Genomic DNA, 23,444 nt, shown 5'->3' with positions numbered 1-23,444 from the left:
TCCTTTTCTCTCTTAATTTTGGCTAACCAAGGGGTGCCTGGGTGGCTCAGTCATTAAGTGTCTGCCTTCAGCTCAGGTCATGATCCCAGAGTCCTGGGATCGAGCCCCGCATCGGGCTCCCCCCTCAGCAAGAAGCCTGCTTCTCCCTCTCCTACTCCCCCTGCTTGTGTTCCCCTCTCTCACCGTGTCTCTCTCTGCCAACTAATAAATAAAATCTTTTAAAAAAAATTTTTGGCTAACGAAAAAAGTATTTTAATACTCGATTTTGTGTCTCTTAGTGCCATTTTAGCTACCTTCTCTGTGTTGTTACTCATCAGCTTCCCTGAGCTTTCCGGGAGGCATCCCTAACTCACCATGCTCTCCTTGGATTTAGTATCATATCATTCCCCGTACGAGAACTATACGATAGAAACATCTACTCACCCCAACTTCTACACTCCACTTGTTGCATATTTTACATTGACATATGCAATAACACTGGCCATGCATTCTTATTATTTTTATTTTAAATACTTCTCTTTCAAAGAAATTAAAAGATGATCTTCCACTTACCTAAATATCTACCGGCACACCACTCTTCCCTGCGGATCTGTATTTCTAACTGTGGTAATATCCACATGCCTGAAGAATTTCCTTTCAGCATTCTCTTTCAGAACACAGGTGTGCTGGTAATACATTCTCTAAGCTTCCATTTATCTGAAAATACATTAATTTCATCTTCATTTTCGAAAGATATTTTTTTCTAGGTAGAATTCCAGGTTGAGAGGCTTTTTTTTTTTTCCCTTTTTTACGACTTTGGATATGTTCTACCATTATTTTCTAATTTGCGTTGGTTCCTTATTTCAGTGAAATAATGTCAGCCATTATTCACTGTTGTTTCCTGTATGTAGTGTGTCCTTTTCTTCTGGCTACTTTCAAGATGTTTCCACTAGCTTTAGTTTTCAACAGCGTGGCTACGATGTATCTAGGTTGGGTTTTTTTATATTTATCCTGCTTGGAATTCATTGCTTGAAGCATCTTAGACCTGTAAGTCAACATTTGTCCTCAAATTTCAGACATTTTTGGCCATTATATCTTCAAATATTTGTTCTGCTCCATTCTTACTCTCCCACTGCTATAGGACTTCAGTTAAATATGATAGGCTATCTGATATTATCCCATAGGTCACTGAAGGTCCGGTCAATTTTTTTCTCTGTGCTCATCAGTTCAATAATTTCTATTGTTCTGTCTTCAAGGTCTGGTGAAGCTCTTTTCAGATGTTGTAATTTTCAATTCTAGAATTTTTATTTGGTTCCTTTTTATAGTTTTCATTTATCTTCTGAGATCTCTTATTGATTCACTCATTATGGCCGTGTTTCCTTGGAATGGGTAGTTGACAATTTTTTTCTTAAAGGGCCAGAGAGTAAATATTCTCAGCCAGCCGGACACCTAGTCTCTGTAAACACTTAACTCTGTCTTTACCACACAAAAGCAGCCACAGACCAAATGTAAACGAATAAGTGTGGGTTTGTCCCCATAAAGTTTTCTTTATAAAAATGAATGGCGGCCAATTGTCTGCTAATTCCAAAATCTGGGTCATTTTAGATTCTAATTGACTCTTTTTTTTAAAAATGGGTCACATTTTCCTATTTCTTCACATGTCCAGAATTTTTAAAAACTTGCTGGATGTTATAAATTACACATTTTAAAAGGTCTGGAATATGTCATCTTCCTTTCAGAGGTGTTACATTTTGTTCTTACAGGCCCTTCAGTCCCAGGTGCATCCTCCTGTCAGCTTTGGTCTTACACTTCATAAGGATGGGTCTGTGTGGGGGAGTGTCCAAAGTCCAGCCATGCCAGCAGCCTAGAACCCTTTTTCCCTCCTCAGGTCTGTGAGACCACGGCTCTGCTTGGGTTCCACTTTGGTGCCATTTGGCAGGAAAGTGGCGTGAGGGCCTCCATGGCAATGGTGGGGTTCGCGTCACAGTTCCCTCTTCTTGAATGATACAGTGCTGCCCTGCCTCTGACTCAATGCCTGGAAACACTTTTTTTGCACATTCTGTCTGGTTTTAAAGTTGTTTCAGCAGGAGGATAAGTTTGGGTACCAAAATTTTGCCATGGCTGGAAGCAGAAGTCGTTGTTGATTTCCCCCCCTTCAATTATTTCATCTTGCTCAGGGAATATCCATTGCTTCTAAGTTGTTGTTGTTGTTGTTGTTAATTGACTTTATGGTTTAAAGCAGTGTTAGGTTCACAACAAAACCAAACAAAAGGTACAGAGATTCTTCACATACTCTGGACCTCATTCATGCATAGCCTCCCACGTGATCATATTGTCAGCCCCCACCAGGTGGTACCTGTCTTTCAGTGGATGAACCCGCACAGACACGCCATCATCACCGGGTCCACAACAAGACATCGGGCTTCACTATTGGTGTCGCACATTCTGTGGGTTTGGGCAAGTGTATAATGACACGCACCCACCAGTATAGTACCCTACAGAGTATTTTCACTGCCTCGAAAATCTTTTGTATGCTGCCTATTCATCTCTCCCTCCTCCCTAACACCTAGCCTCCAGGATCTTCTTACGGTCTCCATAGTTTTGTCTTTTCCAGAGTGTCGTATAGTTGGAACAACACAGAATGTAGCATTTTAAGTTGGCTTCTTTCACTTAGGAATATGCATTTAGGTTTCCTCCATGTCTTTTCATGGCTTGATAGCTCATTTCTTTTTAGCACTGAATACTATTTTATCATCTGGATGGACCAGAGTTCATGTATCCCTTCACCTACTGAAGGACAGCTACACGTAGCTTCCAAGTTTTGGCAATCACGAGTAAAGCTGCTAGAAACATCCATGTGCGGATTTCTGTGTGGATGTAACTTTTCAATTCCTTAGGTGAATACCAAAAAGTGTGCTTGCTGGTATACAGCAAAGCAATTTACTTTCGTACATTAGCTTTGTATCCTGCAACCCTGCTGAAGTTGCTTATTGGTACCACAAGGGTTTTGTCTATTTTTCTAGATTGTCTACAGAGGCAATCATGTCATCTGCAAGAGAAAGTTTTACTCCTTCCCAATCTATACAACTTTTAATTCCTTTTCTTTTCTAATTGCATTAGCTAGGACTTTCAGCACCATGTTGAAAAGTGGTGATGAGAGGGGACATCCTTGCCTTGTTCTTTCATTTATTTTTAAATTATTATTGTGCATATCTTATCTTAGCAATAGATTCACCTTCTGATACTCAAAACATAGGTTGGTTCTAATGTACAGCAGGTACAGTGACTGGTCCTAGGGATGCAGGCTGTGCAGAGAGATGACCTCTAGCAGGAGATAAGGGTTAAGGTGAACTTCAGTCCCGCCTCTATCTGAATTACCATTCTCGTTTCCTGGACAGAGGCAAAAAGGAAGGAAGAAGAACGGGCATCTGTTCTACATCTCTTATGTGTGGACAGTCTCCAAGTTACATAGTCTTCTGAGTCGTTGGGAAGTACAGTGTTCATTTCATGCAATCTTTAAAACAAACAGTAAAATGGTGATGATGATTATACTACCCAGTTTATAGAAAAAGTGGCCAAGCCTTCGAAAAGTAAAAACAAGGACACTCTATAGCTATTAAGCTGGTAGGGCTAGGATCTAGAAGCTCATTTTTCTCCCCTTTCTATTATGCTACCTTTCTTGCCTTATTATGATTTTTATGATGACCAGTATCTTTCAGTGTGTATGTTACATGTCCCTTTCCAATCACTGGCTCTCTGAGCCTTTCATATTATTTCCACTTAGACCCTTCTTGGTGAGAGGTGGGTGAGCTGTCCTCCCTCTCCTTGCCGTCTGTGATTCAGGAGATCAGGGGTATCCTGAGTCATGGGTGTGGCAAGATCTGGGGCGCAGTGTAAGGTCAGAGAGAAGATGCACTCCAGTGGAGGGATGATTAATGAGCCATCGGCCGGCAGTGGTCTGCCAGCAATGAGTGCAGCAACCCGCCTAGATTTGTGCCTGTGCCGGCGAGGGGCAAGGCCGTCAGTGCTGCCTCACCTGTTCCTGTCTCCTGTGATCCTTCCTAGCCACGATCTCCATCCAGCCTGGGGCTTTTCCCTAAACATCTAATCTCTCGAAGCAGGACTTGTTGTAAGATAACACAATGGAATCATTTTTCTGATTTGAACAGCACATTTTTTCCCCTTACTACTTGGGCATTTGGCTACTATTTCAGGTGTCCTTGGTGAGAAACCAGTGTCCTTTTTTGAAGGGGGTGAGAAAGGGTCAAGTCCTTGTGGTATGAGAAGGGATTTGGAAAACTCAGAGGTGGGGAGGTGGGTGAAAAATACATGTTACCTACTCGCCAGACTTTGGGTGGAGCCCTTTACATATATTTCTCAAAAAAAAAAAAAAAAAAAGAAAGAAAGAAAGAGAGAAAGAAAAGGAAAGGAAAGGAAAGTGGTACAGAATCACTAATTATAGAAATTCTGACAATCCTTATTTCCTGAAAAGTATTTCTTGCCCACACATGTCCCTCAATTAAATTTATATGACTTTCCTCCCTTCTTTTCCTCATATCCTTTAGTCCCCTTCTCTCTTTCTATACTTGTTCAGCATGAGGCATATTCAGAATAAAACCTCATTTGCTTCTATTCATTTAGTTTGAAATAAATTGTAATTTGGAGGGGAGCTCTGTTGAGGTCAAAGTCTGAACCGTCTCTGATACAAAGGTTTCTAAAGGACAGTGGCGACAGCCTTTGTTTCTTTCTGGGAAGAGGTGGGCTACCCATAAATCCTTTAAAGAGAGCCAAGAAATGTGTGATGGGATCATCACACATCAAGGGTCCATGTGTGAGCGTGAGAGTGGAGCCTCCCTAACCCGAAACAGGCCTCTTTTTCTCGGCAGACCTTTGTGATGACAACCCGCCGAGCCTCAAGCACACTGCGTACAAAGCCCTCCAGTACAGGACCGGCACGATGCTAACTTGTGGATGTGAGAGAGGCTTCCGCAGGCTAAACAGCGTCATGCGTTGTGCAGGAAACTCTAGCCACGCTTCCTGGGAGAACAAATGCCAGTGCGTCAGCACATGTAAGTGTTTCCTTTTGTAACATGGAGGGAAGGAGAAGAACTCCAGCAGGAGGATGCAGAGCGTCAGCCCTACAGACGAAAACCCACCTGCCCAAACTCTGCAATAACTCACCTCAACGGTTCCTGGAAAATCATTCACTCAACAAATATTTAAGGCATGCCTCCCGGTTCCAAGGACTTATCTAGGCCCTCGGGATACCCAGCGCTCAAAGAATTTATATTTTGCAGGGGGAGAGGGAACAGACATACTAATCGTTACTGAACAATTTGAAAATAAGTCTAATTCATGGCAATATAAATGTACTTCATGCCACCAAACTACACATTAAAAATGATTCACAGGGTATGTTTTATGCTATGTATATCTCATCACAATTTTTTAGACGTAAAAACTTAAAAAGACTGGTCAGAATGAGCCCATATAAAGAATCAGAAAAATAATAACCATCCCGGTGAGTATCTACCCGTAAGGCTACACCAACTCTTTTGCATTTTGCTTTCAGAAGCTCCCACCTCATGCCACCCACAGGCTGCCTGGTGCCAGCAATCCATCCTAGCTCCACCCCCAGCAATATGGCGACCTGAATTCCCAACAACTCCCCAAGATGCCTCCGTGCCCTCGCCTCTCAGGGTCCATCCCCACAATCTTAAGGAGGAAGCTCTGGGTAGAAAAGTGGAGGTAGTGGGCGAGACATTTCATTCTCTGATGAGAGTAAAGAGGGAAGAGAAGCTCATATTACTGACTTGGAGAGTCTTATCTATTATGGATATTTTCTATTTTTTTTTTAAGATTTTATTTATGTATTTGAGAGAGAGAGAGCACAAGTGGGGTGAGGGCCAGACGGAGAAGCAGGCTTCCTGCTGAGCAGGGAGCCCGATGCAGAGCTCGATCCCAGGACCCAGGGATCATGACCTGAGTGGAAGGCAGACCTTAACCGACTGAGCCCCCGGGTGCCCCTATTACAGGAATGTTCAATGTGGCTGCCATGAAGTCTTTGAGACATTTCTTCAGAGGACAAATCCATGGTCAAGCAGAAAGGAATGTCCGCCCAGGGTCTTCCCAGCCCAATGTCAGGAGCTGGCATTCCAGAGTGTGAGAAATATTCCCCCAAAGACCCCCCAGATGCCCCCTGCCCCCCCCCCCACGTTCCACTACCGCAAGACCCTGGCTGCCCTGGGGGAGCGAGGAGAGTATCAAGCCCAAAGGCAGGTCAGGCTGGTGTGGGGGGGGGCTCCGAATCTGTGGGTGGCGGGTGCGGAGCAGAGAGGAAGAGGAGGAAGAGGAAGCTGTTCCCTTTGAATGGCTTATTTCTGGACTTTATAAGCTGGCTTGAGAGCCTCCTAGCCCTCACTGCCTGACAGCCTTGGAACCGGCAGTGAACTAAGGGTCCTGAACCCCATCGCTGCTGGCGAGGGCGAGAACAGAAGCCTGAGCACCCCCCACCCTCGCCTACCCACCCCCGAGACAGTAGGCCGGTTGCCTTCCCAGAGTGGAATGTGGAGGGCATGACCCCCCCGAGGGGCTTTCAAGACCTAAGCTGAGCTGACTTAGCTCTTCTATGTTCTCCACCGAGTCCTGAGAGCTCTCTCACAAGCCCAATTTCTCTACCGGGTCTCTTGTCTCTGTGATACTGGAACATGGTGAAAAGTGGTGGGTCCATTTGTCCTTTGATGCTTCAGCCCTGGGGACGGGGTCTGGGAGCTACAGTGAGTTCTATGTCAGCCACCCCAGGCACGGACTGCAAGGTCTGAAGACCTCTGCTGACCCCGTTGCCTCTTCTCCCAGCAGACCCTCCCCAGACCCTCAGCTGGAATCCCGAAGCCCGTCTTGGTGGTGCCCATACTCAGCTCCTTTGCTGAAATCTTCACAACAGAGAGGAGTGTGATAGGAGGCTTCCCTCATCCTTGCTTTACGACGGAATCCCTTACCTTTTAAATGAACTGCTGTAGGGAAACAAGGAATTCCTCACAGCCATGGTGCCCATGCCCGCGTGCAAGGTTGGCAGGTGGATGGGCAGAATGGAGTTCCTTTTGGGGAAACCCACATGCACCAGACAACCTCTCAGTTCCTTCAGAAACACATTCTGGGGGCGCCTGGGTGGCTCACTCAGTGAAGCGTCTACCTTAGGCTCAGATCATGATCCCAGGGCCCTGGGCTGGAGCCCCATGTCGGGCTCCCTGCTCAGCGGGGAGTCTGCTTCTCCCTCTGCCTCTGCCTCTCTGCCTTCTTGTGCTCTCTCCCTCCTTCTCTCTAAATAAATAAAATCTTAAAAAAAAAAAAAAGGAAAAGAAAAGAAACACATTGTGAGTCACTGATGCTCATGGGGAGGTCCCACTGGAAGCACCCCAAGGGCAGGGGGTGTGTGTGGCTCCTCTTTGTAACCCCTGCACCCCCATACTGCCTGGCGGTGGAAAGACACACTTCGAACAAATGAATACCAAAGAGCATCTTCTATTTTAAGCTTCTGTGAAGTTATTTGCTTCTGTCTATACCCCCTAGCCTCCAAGAGAACAGAAAGACAAGTCACTCCCAAACCCGAGGAAGAGAAGGCAATGCAGAGCCTAACGCTGCCCGGGGACCAAGGGAACCTTCCAGGTAAGAGGTGGGTCTGCACAGCGGTCTGGCCGTCTCCCAGGCCGACCCTGCTCCTGCGGGCGCACCCTGTGCTCCCCAGGGGAGGGACATCTGGTCCACCATCCTCTTCTTACAGGATGTCAGGGAAGCGAGAACATCTGTGCAGTGTTTACAGGCTCTAGGGCCACTAGCCTTTCCAGCCCGAGAGGGCTCTGGGCTTCCTCCCGCTCCAGGAGCTGAGCCCAGCAGCCCTGGGCTCAGGTCAGCTCAACCTGGTGCAACTGAACTGAGTTCAAAAGCATGTATGATGCGACTCACGGTGCCCGGCCCTACAGACCGCGGTGTAGGCCCTCGAGGAAATGCACTTGTTTTCCCTTCAGTACAAGACAACAACTGCCAGCCAAGCACCTTACCTCAAAATGTTGCTTATAAACAAGGGTGTGAGACCTGCTGGGCTATGCTGGGGAGCACTAAGGCCACCGACAGACAACTCCAAGCTAATGGGATGCGGGGGAGCGAGCAAGACTCCAAACGAGCCTCGCTCAGATCAGGTCCTCAGGTCACGAGGACACAGAGCCCGTTAGGAAAACCTGAGTTTTGGGGGGACCTACCAACTTTTACAAGACCCTCTGTCCTGTGTTAATTTTATTATTTTAAGTTAAACAGAAGTTAAAAGACGGCTACACTCACATTTAGGAGTAAGGTCTTACTCAGGATCTTTCTACTGATCACCTTTTTAAAACTAATTTTAATTTATTTGCAGCTTCCAATATATATAAAAAAACAAAAAACAAATCGAGGGGCACTGTTGCAATATCGTACTTTTTATCTTGGACCTCCAACTTCGGGCTGACTGGCATTTCAAAACACATTTAATTGTTCATTTTTCTCTCTTTTTCTCATATTACCCTGAACAGTTATTTCAAGGTTTTTACGGAAGTCAAAGTTTGTTGTCCTTATTCAGGAGATGACCAGCCACTGGTTCTGGCAGACCCTCTTAATGGGATGTTTTCATTCAAGAGAAGCAAACGTCATTTACACAGGTTCCGACCATTACAGATTTTATTGGCTGTAAAAGAAATTTTCTTCTGAGACTAAACCTAAGTTCAGCCGTGATCTGGAAGGTGCTACACTAGAGCTGATCCCGTGGGACAGGTCGGCTCTCCACTTGCTGCCGTGGGCTTCCCTCTGGGGCAGGGGGTTTATGTGTAAGACACTTTTAAAGGTCATATTGGGTATTCGGACTGTGGAAGGTCTGGAAGGCTAGAACCCACGTCTGGGGAGAGAGGGTACATGTGCTTCTGTATACGCAGATGTGGGGTTGGGTAGGGCACCCCGAGAATAAAACAGAGCAGGACATGATCCCTGGGGTCAAAGACCAGTCAGGCTTGGCTTTTAGCTGGGCGAGTGGAAAGTTTGAGGGCATGGAGAATTTCAGAGGTTTTGGCAGGGCTCACATAGAGCAGGCTTTAGGCATGGTTTGATCAGAGATCGGGTTCCATTTCCCCGAGCTTCTCTCAGCCCTCCCCTCCCTCTGGTGTTGGCTCTATCTCCAGTTCTTCCACCACAGCCCCAAGAGGACCAGCAGCCACCACCTGAGGAAGGACCTCCTCGCTTAGAATGGACACCGGGGGTGGGCTTCACCTTCCCTTGGACGCAGTGGGCTTGAGCCTACCTTTATCCTTCAGCTGAGACTGCCCCCCCTCACTCCTGAGCACTTACTGAGAACCCTCACCATCACAAGGAGCCGCTCATTGCCCTGGGCTCCTCAGTGACAACACTCGGGACATTGTGCCTCCAGACATCGTCTTCATTCAATCGCTCGCCCCCTCCCACGGGAGGGACAGGGTCTGGGTGCCTTCCCTCGCTCGGAGTGCCTGGCAACGTTCCGGACGCACAGACCTCTCAGCGCATATTGGTGCAATAAAAGAAAGAAAGAATGAACAGTAAGAACCGAGGTCCGGTCTCCAGCAAGAGGCGACTCGGGTTCACGGGACGCCTTCCGAACTTCCTGTCCCTGTTCCAGGTCACTGCAGGGAGCCTCCTTCCTGGGACCACGAAGATTCAGAGAGAATCTACCACTTTGTGGTGGGGCAGACGGTTCACTACCAGTGCGCGCCGGGATTCAGGGCCCTGCGGAGAGGTTCTGCCAAGAGCGTCTGCAAAACCGTCTCAGGGAAGACCCAGTGGACGCGGCCCCAGCTCAAGTGCATAAGTGACAGGGAGGACGGTCAGTTCCCAGGTATGGAGGCACCCGCGTGGGCCTGTCCCCCTGCTTTTCCCACTGGGCTGCGCGGAGTGGAATTCCTGGCCCGCCAGCTCCGTGACTGCAGGCAAACCACTCCATCTCCTCCGGCCTCTGTTTTCTCTCATTCTAGAAAATACACCAGATACACTAAGGTCCCTATAACCTCAGGCTCCCCGCACCCTGAGTGCGGATAAACGGTAGAAGGTGGAAGAGGAGGGAGATCTCCCGAGTGTTCACTGGAGACAGTGCTGCCCCTTCCTAGCCGGTCCTGAAATCTGACCTCTTCTAAGCTACCAGAACTTTCTCTCATTCAAAAGGGCAAGGCCAGCCTGCCACACATGCACTTCTAGTTACGGATACGTAACATGAACTCATTATGTGTCTGGCAGTCCCCCGTTAGCCCGCTCCTGCTCCTCGCGCAGTGCCCGTCCGTGCTTTGGTAAAAGCGCCAGTGTGCAGGGAAGGGCCAGGTCAAGCAGGGACGTGACCGTGTGTGTGTGTGTGCGCGCGCGCACGTGTGCACACACACACACACGCACACTCATTCAGACATGCGTGCAACCCGCCTCTGCGGAGGTCTGCTATTTTCATTCCGAAAGCGTACTACTATTTTTACAACCCAAAGCCGCTCAGATTTAAACATCAACGTTACAGGTTTCTCAGCTCGCGCCCGTTGGTTCTGAACTCTCCCCGGAGTTTCCCGGGGTGAAATCTGAAACCGCCCCCATACACGGAGTGCGCAGGGAGAGACCAGAGAAAGAGGCGGGACACCGCTGGCTGGTGGCGTTTTGAATAAGCCGAGGAACTTACAAGGGGCTAGTGTGAGGCAGCAGAAAGAGGCATGGACACCCGAGCTCGGCCACCAGATCTTACAAGTTTATAACAAAGCCTTAACGGGATTAGTCACTGATGCTCTGCAGGTGTTCTCGATGGCCCATCGCTAGCTCCAGGCTGTGTCCTTGGAGCAGCCTCTGGGAGTGGGAAAGGCAAGCGGGGCCCGTATTCCGAGCACAGGGACGGGGGTGAGGGGTCAGCTGGCACTTGCATCCTTCTGATGACATTCCCCGACCATGTGCTGGCAGGGAGCCACGTGGCTGGCCGGGCGCCTGTTGCATGTGTCCCCTCCCGAGTCAGAGGATGGGAGGGCAGGGTCCCAGGTAACTGCAAACAACCACAAGGGGCAGGGAACCTGTCCCCGGGAGAAGCTGTCCTTTTGTGCGTTTCTACTTCATTTGCTGTTTCGGGACACTTGGGCACGGACGACCTGTTTCCAAGCCACTGGTGGAAACCAGGGCTGACCAGGAAGCTGAGGAAGGAGAGGCTGCTCGGGGTCCCACAGCGCCAGGGTCAGGGTCAAAAGTCCCTCTCGCCCGGGGGTGCTGGGGCCATTCCCGCGTGCCTGTGGCCTGTTGTAGAGGGACGGGACCCCCAGACCACGTCAGAGAAGGGAGATCCGCACCCCACTGAGTGTGTCCGGGTCAGCTGAGGACCCCTGCGTGCCCCATCTTCATCACTCCCTCTCTCCAGCAGATGACGAAGATGAGCCTGAAGCAAGCACCCTCGTGCCCCCTGGGAGAGACACTTCCCGTCCCTTGATGACAGCAGGTACTACAGGTAAGGCTGGCGTTTCTGGGACAGCGATGAGAGCTCGGCCCTGAAGCCATCAGGCAGGAGAGGGAAGACAGGGTGCCTGGGGCAGCCCCTCCCACAGCCGGGTCAGCGAGGCCACCCACCCCTCTGACCTCCCAACCCTCAAACGAGTCCAAAGCAGGGCCCCTGGTCTCAGTCAACTGGGCTTCTGACTCTTGGTTTCAGCTCAGGCCGTGATCTCAGGGTCATGCGATTGAGCCCCGTGTCCAGGTCTGTGCTGGATACAGTGGGTTTAAGTTTCTCTCTCTCCCTCTGCCCTCCCCTCTGCTCTCTCTTTCTCTCTCCAATAACTAAATAAATCTTTACAACAAATAAACATGTCAAAAGCAAGGGTCAGGACCAGGAGAAGCCAGTCTGAGGACGGCAAGTCGACGCAGAAGGCGCCGTGCTTGTCCGTCCCTCGCCCTCCCCCAGGCTCCGAGGCTCTAGCTCGTGAGAGGCCCCGTGCTCCCCAGCGAGCGCGGCCTGATACGCAGCACAACCGAGCATCTTCTCCTCTCTCGTGCACAGATTCCCACAAGTACACAGAAGTGGCTACCACGATGGAGTCCTTCCTGTTCACCTCCGAGTACCAGATAGCAGGTGGGTCGGGGGCTCGTGGCTCCCGTGGACAAAACGCAGCCCAGAGCCTGTGGGATATGTTGCTTGGTGGTCTGGGGCGACAGATGGTCGGTCGGTTGGCTTCGAACACCCCCTCCTGACCCTGTCTAGTAGTCCTACGAGTAAAAGACTAACCCAGACACGAACGGCACAAACTCACCGCCGTCGGCCGCAGTGAGTGCGGTGGGAGGGCTCAAAGCAGCACCGAGAGCTCCTCCAGGACGGACCTGAAACCTCGCAGTGGTTTCCTGGTAGGAGAGAAAAACGAGCTCACAGAAACAGAGAGCAGAGCGGGGGTGACGGGGGCTGTGGGTACGGGAAGCTGGGAGACGCTGGTGGAAGGACAGAGACTCCGGTTAAAGGACGACTCGGTCCCAGGGAGCTGGTGGACAGCGTGGGGACTGTGGTTAACAGTGGGGTGTCGTAGGCCCCGAAACTGGCTAAAGGAGTAAATGTGCAGTGTTCTCACCACGAAAAGGACCCGGCAGACAGGAGGGCTGGTGGGAGGTGTGAGGGCTGCGGCCCCAGCGTGGTGTGATGTGTACTCACGCCGGACCAATGCCGCGCACGTCGGCGGCGTCTGCCCTGCTACACGACTGCGCATCCAGAGAGCTTGGGGGAGAAAAGGGAAAACGCGCTGTGAAGAGCATCCAGGACAGCTGGTTGGCCGGGTAGGGGGGTAGGGGGGCAGGGGGGTAGGGGCTCCCGCCCGGGGAAGGCAGCATTTGGGGAACAGAAACACTTTCAAGAGAGGCTCGTTGCCCCTTGTGTTTCGAGCTTTCCTTCACCCATTGCAGGCCTCCCCGGTGGCCTCCTTAACCGAGGCCCCTGACCCTTGGTGGAGAGCATGCTGGTCGGTTAGCTCAGCCTTCCAGAAAGAGGCAAGCCCCTCATGGAAAGGTGCCAAGACCTCTCCCACCTCCCTGGGCTCCAGCCCTGGGCCCGAGCCTCCCAGGAAACCATGTCGGGGTGGGAGCTGCACTCTGAGAAGGGAAGGCGGAAAGGCCAGCGCTCTGGTCTTCAGGGAACCTCTGCTCTGGGGGGATTTTCTCAGGCTGCTCGGCCAACCCAGCCCAGCAGGAGCCTTAACGAACGGCTTCTCTGTTGACAGTGGCCGGCTGCGTTCTCCTCCTGGTCAGCGTCCTCCTTCTGAGCGGGCTCACCTGGCAGCGGAGATGGTGAGTCCCGGGGGGTCAGGGTCACGAAGCCCTGGCCTGAGCTGGCAGGCGGAGCCTGGTGTGTGAAGAGCTCAGGCAGAGAAACCCTCACCCTGTCCTCCTACTAACCAGCAGCAGTTTGGGGAATCACAGAGAACTGGTCAACCCACACATCCCCAGAGCGGCTGGCAAGAACCCAAGCATGAGGAAATGGGAAAGGAAAGGAAACTAGCATAGGCTGAGCGCCTACTGTATGCCAGGCTCCATGCGTATCTAAGGAACATTCCCACAACCTAACTTCTCAGGACATTTGAAAGAGCTGCATGTTCCCCCATCCAGCAACGCAAACAGGGGTGCATGGCAGAGGCCAAAATAATAGCCCAGATGTAGAGCCCAAGGCCTTTCTGCTCCCGTTACATGGCTGGAAGGAAACCAAGGGCAGCGTCCCCCTGAGTTTTCCTCTCCTGTGCTCCCCGCTCAACCTACTGCAGATACTCAGACCAGCATGCCCTTGACCCACGTGTGGCCTTAATTGCATTAACTCGTATTTTCAACAGTGGTGGCCAATTAGAACAACCAGGAGAGACTTTTTTTAAAAATACCAATGCTTGCCCTCCAGCCAGGATCCCTAGGACATCAGTGCTTTTTTTTTTTTTTCCAGCTGGGATAGAATTCATCATTCTGACCATTTTATTTTTTTTTAAGATTTTATTTATTTATTTGACAGACAGAGATCACAGGTAGGCAGAGAGGCAGGCGGAGAGAGAGAGAGAGGAGGAAGCAAGTCTCCCTGCTAAGCAGAGAGCCGATGTAGGGCTCGATCCCAGGACCCTGGGATCATGACCTGAGCCAAAAGCAGAGGCTTTAACCCACTGAGCCACCCATTCTGACCATTTTAAAGTGCATAATTCAGTGGTTTGGGGCAATGTTGTATATATGCCACCACTGTCTCATCACACATCAGAACATTTCAATCATCCCAAAAGGAAACCCTGTACTCCCAATTCCGCGTTCCCCCCAGTCCGTGGAAACCACAAGTCCACTTCCCATCCCTGTGGATTTGCCCGTTTGGGACATTTCCCATAAACGGAACCATACAGTGTATGACCTTGTGTGACCGAGACACCAGTATTTCCTTAAAGCTCCTCAGGGGCACCAAACACACACACGTCCAGTTTTGACAGCTCTGTGCTAGGCCAGCAGTTCCCGAACTTGAGTGGGCTTGCTCCTCAGAAGCTGCTGGAGGGCTTGTTAAAACACGGACTGCCAGACCCTGCCTCCGGAGCTTCTGATTCAGCAGGTCTGGGGTGGGGCTTGAAAATCTCCATTTCTAGCCAGTTCCCAGAACATATTGATGCCGCTGTTCCGGGCACCTGATTTTGAGAACTGCTGCACTAGACAGAGAGTATGAAGGTCAAGAGAGTAAATTCGTTTCACACACACATAGGCCACTTTCTCCCTCCTTTTAGGCAGACCTCCTGTGTCACTCTCCTGACTCTCTGGGACATCCCTAAAGCACCACCCCCTTGCCCCCCACCAGAGTGCCATCGAACCAACCTTGACATGAGCTCCCCAAAAGACCCTGAGAAGACACAGGCTCAACCCCTCCCTCAAATCCCAGAGCTCTTAGATCCTACAGTTAGCCCAGACAGGGGAAACCGCAGACGTCTTTGATCATTCTATCGGTTATCAGGCCCACAAATACTCCTGATTTCCCTCATATGAATCAAAGAGCGCCGATTACCGAGGTGGGGTGGGTAAGGACCCTGGGGTTATTCTATCAGGAATTACTCATATAGAGACCTGACCATCTACCAACTTCTCCATTAGCTGATTCCTAAGGCATTGTTTTAGGATTATGTGCGATGGGGTGTGTCAGGCGCTCAGAACATTGTGGGAACTCAACATGTGCTCTCCCCTCCCTTTGCTGACAAGACTTAATACCTCCTCAAGGAAATTCTCACTTGGTAGCTTCAAGATGAAGAGCCTTCAGACACAAAGGCAGGAAGCTATTTGGTAGTGGCCAACATTTGGGATTTGTGTTGTGACATAAGGAACAGCCTAAAACTAAATGAGTTCCTGCAAGCTCTCCCAGAATGACCTCTTCCAGGAGACCCACACTCCTTCCCCAAACAGCCTTCTCCCACCAGGTCTAGCCAGCCCAAGAAGCCTTCCCCAAATCTAATTTCATCTGATGGTGCCCTCTTGTGGCCACACAGAAATCCTACATGTGACTTTTTTGTTTTTCGGTTTTTGATTTTTGGACCAATTACTAGGGATAAACGGCTGTTGGCTTCCCCGACTCCTAACAACCAAAAGCCAAAAGCTAAATTTTCATGAATCTTGTGAACCGTTTTTAAGCACAGCCATTGTCGAAAATTCAGTATGTAAACATAGTTACATAGATCATATTGAAAACAAAGTTAATACATACTGGGAAGTAGCCACTCTCTAATTACTTAACTGCTTTATTTGTTCTCAGGGTTATTTCAATCTATTGCCTCTATATTATCGAGGCATTGCCGCACAATGGTCTGCTACTACACACCTCTTCCCAGTTCTGTGTTCGGTTGTGTCACGTTGGTAGCTAGAAACTGGGCTTGGTGGGAGTCCTGACGCCATGGAAACAAGCCAACTCTTTTAAAGAGCTGGTTGTTAATCATTTTCCAGCACACCGTTCTCACAGCCTTGCCCCCTGTGAGCTCCCAGGACGTAGGAAGGGATCAGACATTCCTGTGGACTCAGTAAGGGATGGGGAAGGTCTAGGACTATGCTGTCCAACAACACACTAGCCACTGGCCACATGGTGGATATTTAAGCCTAAACTTAAATAAATGAAACAACATTAAAAATTCAGTTCATCAGTGACACTAGTCACATGTCCAGTGTTCAGTAGCCACAGATGGCCACCTCATTGGACAACACAGATGCAAAACATTTCCATCATCAGAAAGTTCTTACAGTACAGAGTTGGCTAGAAACGGTGCTATCAATTCATGAAAGTCACTTAGCACAGTTACTATTATTCTTTTCTGTACCTACTGCCCCCCCCACATAACTCAAAAAAATGTATAGAATATCCCTTGTATAGACGTGGATCAAAGACCAAGCTTGCAGTTAGCACGAATGAGTTCTGGGGATCGAATACACAGCATAGAGACCATGGGCAATAATGCTCTATTCTATACTTCAAAGTTGCTAAGAGACTAGATCTTAAATGTTCTCCCCGCAAAAAAGAAATGATCGTTATATGACAGAGTGGAGGTGTTTGCTAGTGCTACGGTGCTAACCATGTTGCAATATAGTGATACAGTGTGTTAAAAATACATAAACATGTTGTATGCCACACACTTATACCATGTTACTGTCAATCGTAACTTAATTTAAAAAACAAACAGTATCGCAAGAACATCTGCTTTGTGCCAAGCACTTGCTAGGCCTAAAGATGAATAGGAAGAGGAAAAAGAGAGTTCAAGTACAAATTTTTAAAGCCCAAGATTGAGGGGTGATAGGAGCAAAAAGAAAGGACACTGAATCCTACGTGGGGGTGCCAACAAGAGTAGACGGTGCCTACAGCCAGATACGGGAAGTTGCGAGATGGCTGCTCAGCGGCGGGGAGCACAGGGAGAGGTAACGCGGTGTGAATGGACGTGACAATGTCCGGGAGAAGCCAGGCAGCTCTGAACATCAGGTTGTGAGGTGCGTGGGTAGCAGGGACGGCCGTGCTGTGGGGATGGACGGTGACCACATCATGGAAGACCAGGTCAACCAGAGGGGCTCAGACCCCACCTGAGGAAAACAGCCACAGAAGCTTGACCTGGGGACAAATGGTAGCACTGGCCCTTCGGACAGTCTGGCTGCGACAGAGGTGAGATGGAGGGGACCTAGGAATCATGGTGGCAGTTATGACAGAATATTTAGAGAGACAAGGTGAGCATGAGCAAGGTCAGTGGGCACACACTAAAAAAGAGGAAGAGAATCATGAAATACATAAAGGGGGTCAAATGAGCGGGATTTGCCAGCGGATGGGCAGTAAGGATTAAGGAAGATGGATGCAGCACAGATGACCCCAGATTTTCAAGTATGATGGGGGACCCCTTAGCCTCTTGGTGAAATAAATGCAAACAGCAGGACACCCCTTGGGGCATCAGTCCCAAAGCAGAACCATCCTGGGTTGGTTCCCTGAGACCCACCCAGCCCTGGAGCAGACAAGGAAACAGAAGATCTGCTCCCGGCACAATGGTTGTTGAATCTTCGCGCTGTAGGAACCAGGGGCAGGCAGTCGGGACCTCTGGAGGCACGGAGAGGCCTTGGGGTCAGATTTCAGGCTGTGGGAAGGTAACAGGACCCCAGGATGGAATTTTAAGTTAGCAGGTCACCGGGGGTTTATGTTGAAGGCTCTCCCCACAGCGGGGTAGGGTAGGGATCCCATTTCTTCTTCCGTGCGGTATTACACCCACGACTGACTTAGCTGTATCCCTGCAGGAGGAAGAGCAGAAGAACAATCTAGAAAACTGGGAGCAGTAAGAAGCCAAGGACAGCTCACAGAAGTCGTGGAGCCCAAGCAAATTCAAACAAGTCGAACGCTCGGCCAAGAGGCATCTCCTGGGACCTCTTGGGTTTTGGAAAACTCTGCCGTCGCATGCTGACCCACCGGACCACTGCAAACTCAGGACACAGCCAGCTCCGTAGTACCAACGAGTGGACCCGACCAGCTTCTGGGCAGCAGATCCAGGGTCACTGGAGGAACAGGAAGCAACAGCCGGAACTGTGGGTCTCATTTTCGCATCGGCGTGGTCATTCAAGCTTGAACAGCATGGGACTCTCCACACCATACACGGTACAGAGAAAAGTAGCTTCGTGTTAATTTCACCCTAACTTCCCAGTTTAGGAAAACCCTAGCACGAATGTAAATAGACACACACACACAGTCCCCTCCCTGTGGAACTGGGGGATGGACGCAGATCCTTCCTGGCCGCTGGTTGATTAGCCCATTCTCCGGGCCACGTCCTGTAATGAACTCGGAATCTTTTTGTCCTTGGCTCAGTCCTCTAAACTAGCCCCCTTCCACGGAACCTTCAATCTGAATTTCTAAACAGAAGCCACAGCAGCACTCTTTGGGTAACACCGACAGAGGGCAACCCTCTGGGGATCCCAGAGCTTCGGCGTTTAGGATTATTTACTGGAGGTACGCTGGGAAAAGACGGGAAAACTAAGTCCAAGGTAACAAACTGTGCCTAATAAAAAGCTCTATGTGTACCTTACTAACACGCCCCCTCCCGAGTTAGTTTCTGTGGGATTGCGTTAAGTGATGATCTGAATTGGGTCTGTACCAATGTGATGTTCACAGACACATCACATGCAAATGCCTACATTTCCCAATCAGCATCCTAAAAGCACTGATAAAGGACGGAAGAGCACTGATAAAGGATCACTGCATTTGATATTTAGGGATGGAAGGAAGAAGTGTGGTGCAGGGAGGGTGATCCCATGGGCCTTCCCCATGCCCCCAAGTACATGTTTTCTGGGTTGAGAGGAATCTCGGACAAGAAAAAAAAAATTTTTTTAGTGTTACTTCTCTTGAGTAAAATTGAACTGAATTATCATGACTCACTGTGGGGGGGAGGGTGCATGGGAACAAATGTCTTAAATAATAATTAAGATGTTATTTACCTTCTTCATGCTCATTCTAAGTGTATGGTGGAGTTTCCAAAATCTACATGTTATGTGATGATGTCATCTCTCTGATGTTAACACGTAATGAGTTTATTACTGTTGTTTATGAGAGAACTAATAAATAATATTAATAAATAATATTTTTAAACTTTCTTGGTTTTAATGTCTAAATGTGGTAAATATCCCTGACTGTAACTACACAGATGAAAGCAGATAAAAGCTCTTTGGGATTCTCAATAGTCTTCTTTTTCTTTCTTTCTTAGGGAGATAGAGCCCAGGAAGGGGCAGAGGGAGAGGGAGAGAGAGAATCCTAAGCAGGCTCCATGCTGGGCGTAGAGCTCGACGCCATGACCAGAGCTCCATCCCATGATCCTGAGATCATAACCCGAGTGAAAATCGAGAGCTGGGCATTCACCCAACTGGGCCACCCAGGCGCCCCGCCTCGATACTTTTTAATAATGTACAGAGGTCCTGACAAATAGGTAACAAACATATCGTCATTGGTCATTCCAGAAATCCAAATCAAAACCACAATGCGATACCCCTCCATAGCCATTAAGATGACTCTCGGCCAAAAGGAGAATAACAAATGTGGGCAAGGATGTAAAGAAACAGGAATTCTCGTACATTCCTGGTGGAAATGTAATAGGTGCAGACACTGTGGAGAACAGTCTGGGGATTCCTCAAAACATGAAACATACAATTACCACATGACCTGTCAATTCCAAGGGATACCCAAGAGAGATGAAAACGTACGTTCACACAGAAACTTGTATGTGACTATTTCTAACAGCACGATTGCCAGACAGCCAAGAGGTGACAACAGCCCAGGTGCCCATCAATGAAGAAATGGACTGGTAATTTGTGGTCTCTCCACACACTGCAATGTTATTCAGCCATGAAAAGGAATACAATACTGATACAGTATGGATACGTGGTGCAATGTGGATGAGTTTCAGAAACATCATGCTAAGGGAAAGAAGCCAGGAACAAAGGGTCCCATGTTATAGGATTCCTTTTATATGATACACCCAGAGTAGGCAGATCCATCGAGGCAGAAAGTAAATGAGAGGTTGGACACCTGGGTGGCTCAGTGGGTTAAAGCCTCTGCCTTCGGTTCAGGTCATGATCCCAGGGTCCTGGGATTGAGCCCCACATTGGGCTCTCTGCTCAACGGGGAGCCTGCTTCCCTTCCTCTCACTCTGCCTGCCTCTCTGCCTACTTGTGATCTCTGTCTGTCAAATAAGTAAATAAAATCTTTAAAAAAAAAAAACACAGAATAAAAAACAAACCGAGAGTTGATGGAGGGAGGTGGGTAGAAGATGGGCATTAAGGAGGGCACTTATGATGAGCACTGGGTGTTGTATGTAAGTGATGAAGCACTGTATTCTACTGAAACCACTATTACATGTTAACTAACCAGAATTTAAATAAAAATTCAAAAGAAAAAAAAGATTTCTATAATAACATTAAAAAAATAAAGTAACCTAAGGCACCCGGGTGGCTCAGTGGGTTAAGCCTCTGCCTTCGGTTCAGGTCGTGATCCCAGGGTCCTGGGATAGAGCCCTGCATCGGGCTCTCTGCTCAACGGGGAGCCTGTTTCCCTTCCTCTCTCTCAGCCTGCCTCTCTGCCTACTTGTGATCTCTGTCTGTCAAATAAGTAAATAAAATCTTTGGTTTAAAAAAGAAAAAATGAGAAGTTAACTGGGGCTGCAGAGTGATTATTTCACATTTTACACAACACCCTTGTGAATGCACCAAATGCCACTGAAGTCCACACTTTTTATGGTTATGTGAATTTCACTTCAATTAAAAGAAACAAACAACAAAAAAAGAGATCCTGAAACCCAACTATTTGAGCATAGCGGGTCCCAACCATGGCTCTCAAAGAATGGTCCTCAGTTCACAATAGAGGGCCCCCCAGGGGTGCAGGCAAAGGAGCACCCCCCAAGATTTCTTCAGTCTGAGGGGTTCAGATGAGGGCTCCTGTCTGCACTGTGGCCAGAGGCTGGAAGGCCTGAGCCTTGACCCCACCTCTGGACCCAAGAGTAGAACCAACCTCCCTCATTGGTTGCTTGAGGTGGACAGAAGAGTGAGCCGCGAGAGAAAAGGAGGTCATTGCTGAGAGAAGGGAGCACGGATGAAGGGGAAGCAGCCACACCTTTCTCTGTGCCTTTGCTTCCAGGCAGCATTATTCTATTATGGGAGAGCCTCAATTTTCACATCAGTCATACCCTTAGAAAGCTTAGGAGGATCTAGGTCAAAGCTCTGTCATGGGAGCAGGAGAGAAAAAATGTGGACAAGTAGATTTGTAGCGCCAGCATCTGGGAGTTTTTAAGGATGTCGAAAGGCCTTCTGAGGTTCTTCTGACCATGTGCTGGGCTGTCCAGGCGGAACGGGGACGCACACTTGGAGTGGAAGGGAATTGGAGCAGGAGTGTTGAGCGGGGGTTGGGCGAAGGCATCAAGATGTGATTGTCAGTTGACTTGTGAGCCGGACCCAAGGGACTGGAGGCTCCTCACCCCTCCTCTGTCCTTGGAATGTGAGTTCTGCATGCCTCTCCTCTGAGAGGCTGCTCCAAGGACACAGCCTCAGATAGGGATGTGGTGTGGAGGACATCTGCTCAGTATCCGGGACTGACCCAGTTAATGCTTCTCTCTGAACTTGCAAGACGCAGTGGGTGGGTGGGCGTGGCATCCACCAGGCTTGCTGTCCCCACCCCAGCCACGTCTTGTATGTAAATTCCCTTGTTTATTAAAACTGCCACCTACCAGCCTGGGGCCACCTGCCTTCTTCTTCAGTCCCTCCCTGCCCTCCTCCAACAGACAGACGCTGGTTTCAGATTTCCTTGGAGAAGCTCCAGAAGAGGTTGCAAACCAACAACGGGTGAGCCAGCCAGGGAACTGGAGAAATGAGCCCTGGGAATGAGACATCGGAGGGAAATCCTGGATCAGCCAGTGACCTCTGTGTGGGGAGGGGTGGCCCACACGTCAGATGCTTGTTTGTAGGACTACAGGACCCCCGCTCCCCCTTCCAAACACACCAGCTGCTCTCAGGGGCTTGTTTGGGGAAGTGCACGCAGTTCTCCGCGGCAGAGAAGGGAAGCAAGGCGGCAGCGGGCTGGCCTCTGGCACAGGCCATTCTGTGGGCCGAGAAGCCCAGCTCGAGGCTGAAACTGGAGCCAGGAAGCTAGAGCTATCAGGGGAGGACGTGCTGGTGTCCACCACTCTGCTGGCTTTGGGGCCAGCAGATGAGGCGGGAGGGCCAGGTGAGTATAGAGGTCTTAGGCAACCCTGGGAGGTGAGCCAGTAAGTGTCTGGCTCTTGATCTCATCTCAGGTTTTGATCTTAGGGTTGTGAGTTCAAGCCCTGCCTTGGGCTCCATGCTGGGTGTGGAGCCTACTTAAAAAAAAAAAAAGTTAGAGGTCTTAGCATACCCTTTGTAAAAAGCTTGGAGGGTTCCAGATGCTTCGGATTAGGATCTGGGCACTGTGACAAAGCCTGAGTAGGAGTTAAGAGATGTAATCCCTGAGAATGTGATAAGAATGAGGACAAGGATATTGTGGTAACTGAGGAGAAAATAGATAACATGTGCCTTGCCTTCTGACCAGTAATATGGAAACATTATAAATTGCAATGATTGGAGGGCCTGGCTGGCTCGGTGGGTTAAGCCCCTGCCTTCAGCTCAGGTCCTGGTCTCAGGCTCCTGGTCTCAGGGTCCTGGGATCCAGCCCATCATCAGGCTCTCTGCTCAGCAGGGAGCCTGCTTCCATTTCTCTGCCTTCCTCTCTGCCTACTTGTGATCTCTCTCTCTCTCTGTCAAATAAATAAATAAAATCTTTAAAAAATAATTTTTAAAAAATTTAAATAAAATGTTTAAAAAAAAAAAACAATGATCCCAATGCAATGACCCCAAAACTCCTAGGGGGGAAACTTGCATTCTTTCTCTTTCCCTTGGTGTTGAAAATCTTATCGTGTCTTTGAAATGTAAACAGCCAAGAGATAAACAAATCACAGCTCAGGAAGACTGAAGGAAAAAGGGGGGAGGGGGAGGACGGCTTTTTAAAATACACACTGCTTGCTGTAGGAGCTCCCTTCCCCAGAATCAGGTCCACAGCAGCCAAAAGATTACAACAATCAACCGGAAGCTTTACCTGTGGGAGGGGGAACCTGATTCCCAGCTAGAGATTGGGAATGAACGCTCAATAGATACAGAAAGCTGGAGAAGGTCTGTGGAAAAGAAATATTGAGAAAGGAATTTAATATGTAGCCGAGCAATGATTAAAGTAGACTTATGTAAGAGTTCTATCAAAAGTACACTGGTACAAAATTGGAATTTACTTTTCTCTGTGTGAAAGGGAAAAAGTTTTCTTAGATGATTGGTTTGCTCTTTTTTTTTTTAATATTATTTTTTATAAACATATATTTTTATCCCCATGGGTACAGGTCTGCGAATCGCCAGGTTTATACACTTCACAGCACTCACCATAG

General features: G+C 49.0%; 1 protein-coding gene across 4 annotated transcripts in view; it reads left to right on the top strand.

Annotated features, from left to right (window-relative positions):
• Window positions 1-18,763, top strand: part of IL2RA (interleukin 2 receptor subunit alpha) — a 45,698-nt gene extending 26,935 nt beyond the window's left edge. The window contains exons 2-8 of one of the 4 annotated variants that reach the window (XM_047740978.1): window positions 4,866-5,048; window positions 7,549-7,644; window positions 9,650-9,865; window positions 11,399-11,485; window positions 12,032-12,103; window positions 13,233-13,299; window positions 17,764-18,763. In XM_047740978.1, the coding sequence (XP_047596934.1) occupies window positions 4,866-5,048; window positions 7,549-7,644; window positions 9,650-9,865; window positions 11,399-11,485; window positions 12,032-12,103; window positions 13,233-13,299; window positions 17,764-17,788 (746 nt within the window). In that variant the 3' untranslated portion in view covers window positions 17,789-18,763. Of the gene's footprint in view, window positions 1-4,847; window positions 5,049-7,548; window positions 7,645-9,649; window positions 9,866-11,398; window positions 11,486-12,031; window positions 12,104-13,232; window positions 13,300-17,763 lie in introns of all 4 variants that reach the window. The other 3 variants (XM_047740976.1, XM_047740977.1, XM_047740975.1) reach the window with 3 other exon arrangements.
• Window positions 18,764-23,444: the final 4,681 nt, after the last annotated feature.

Source organism: Lutra lutra, chromosome 8 (genome assembly GCF_902655055.1).
Source record: "Lutra lutra chromosome 8, mLutLut1.2, whole genome shotgun sequence".
In the NCBI taxonomy this organism is placed as follows: Eukaryota; Metazoa; Chordata; class Mammalia; order Carnivora; family Mustelidae; genus Lutra; species Lutra lutra.
Note: the sequence above shows the minus strand (reverse complement) of the source record. Positions and strands in the feature narration are given on the sequence as shown.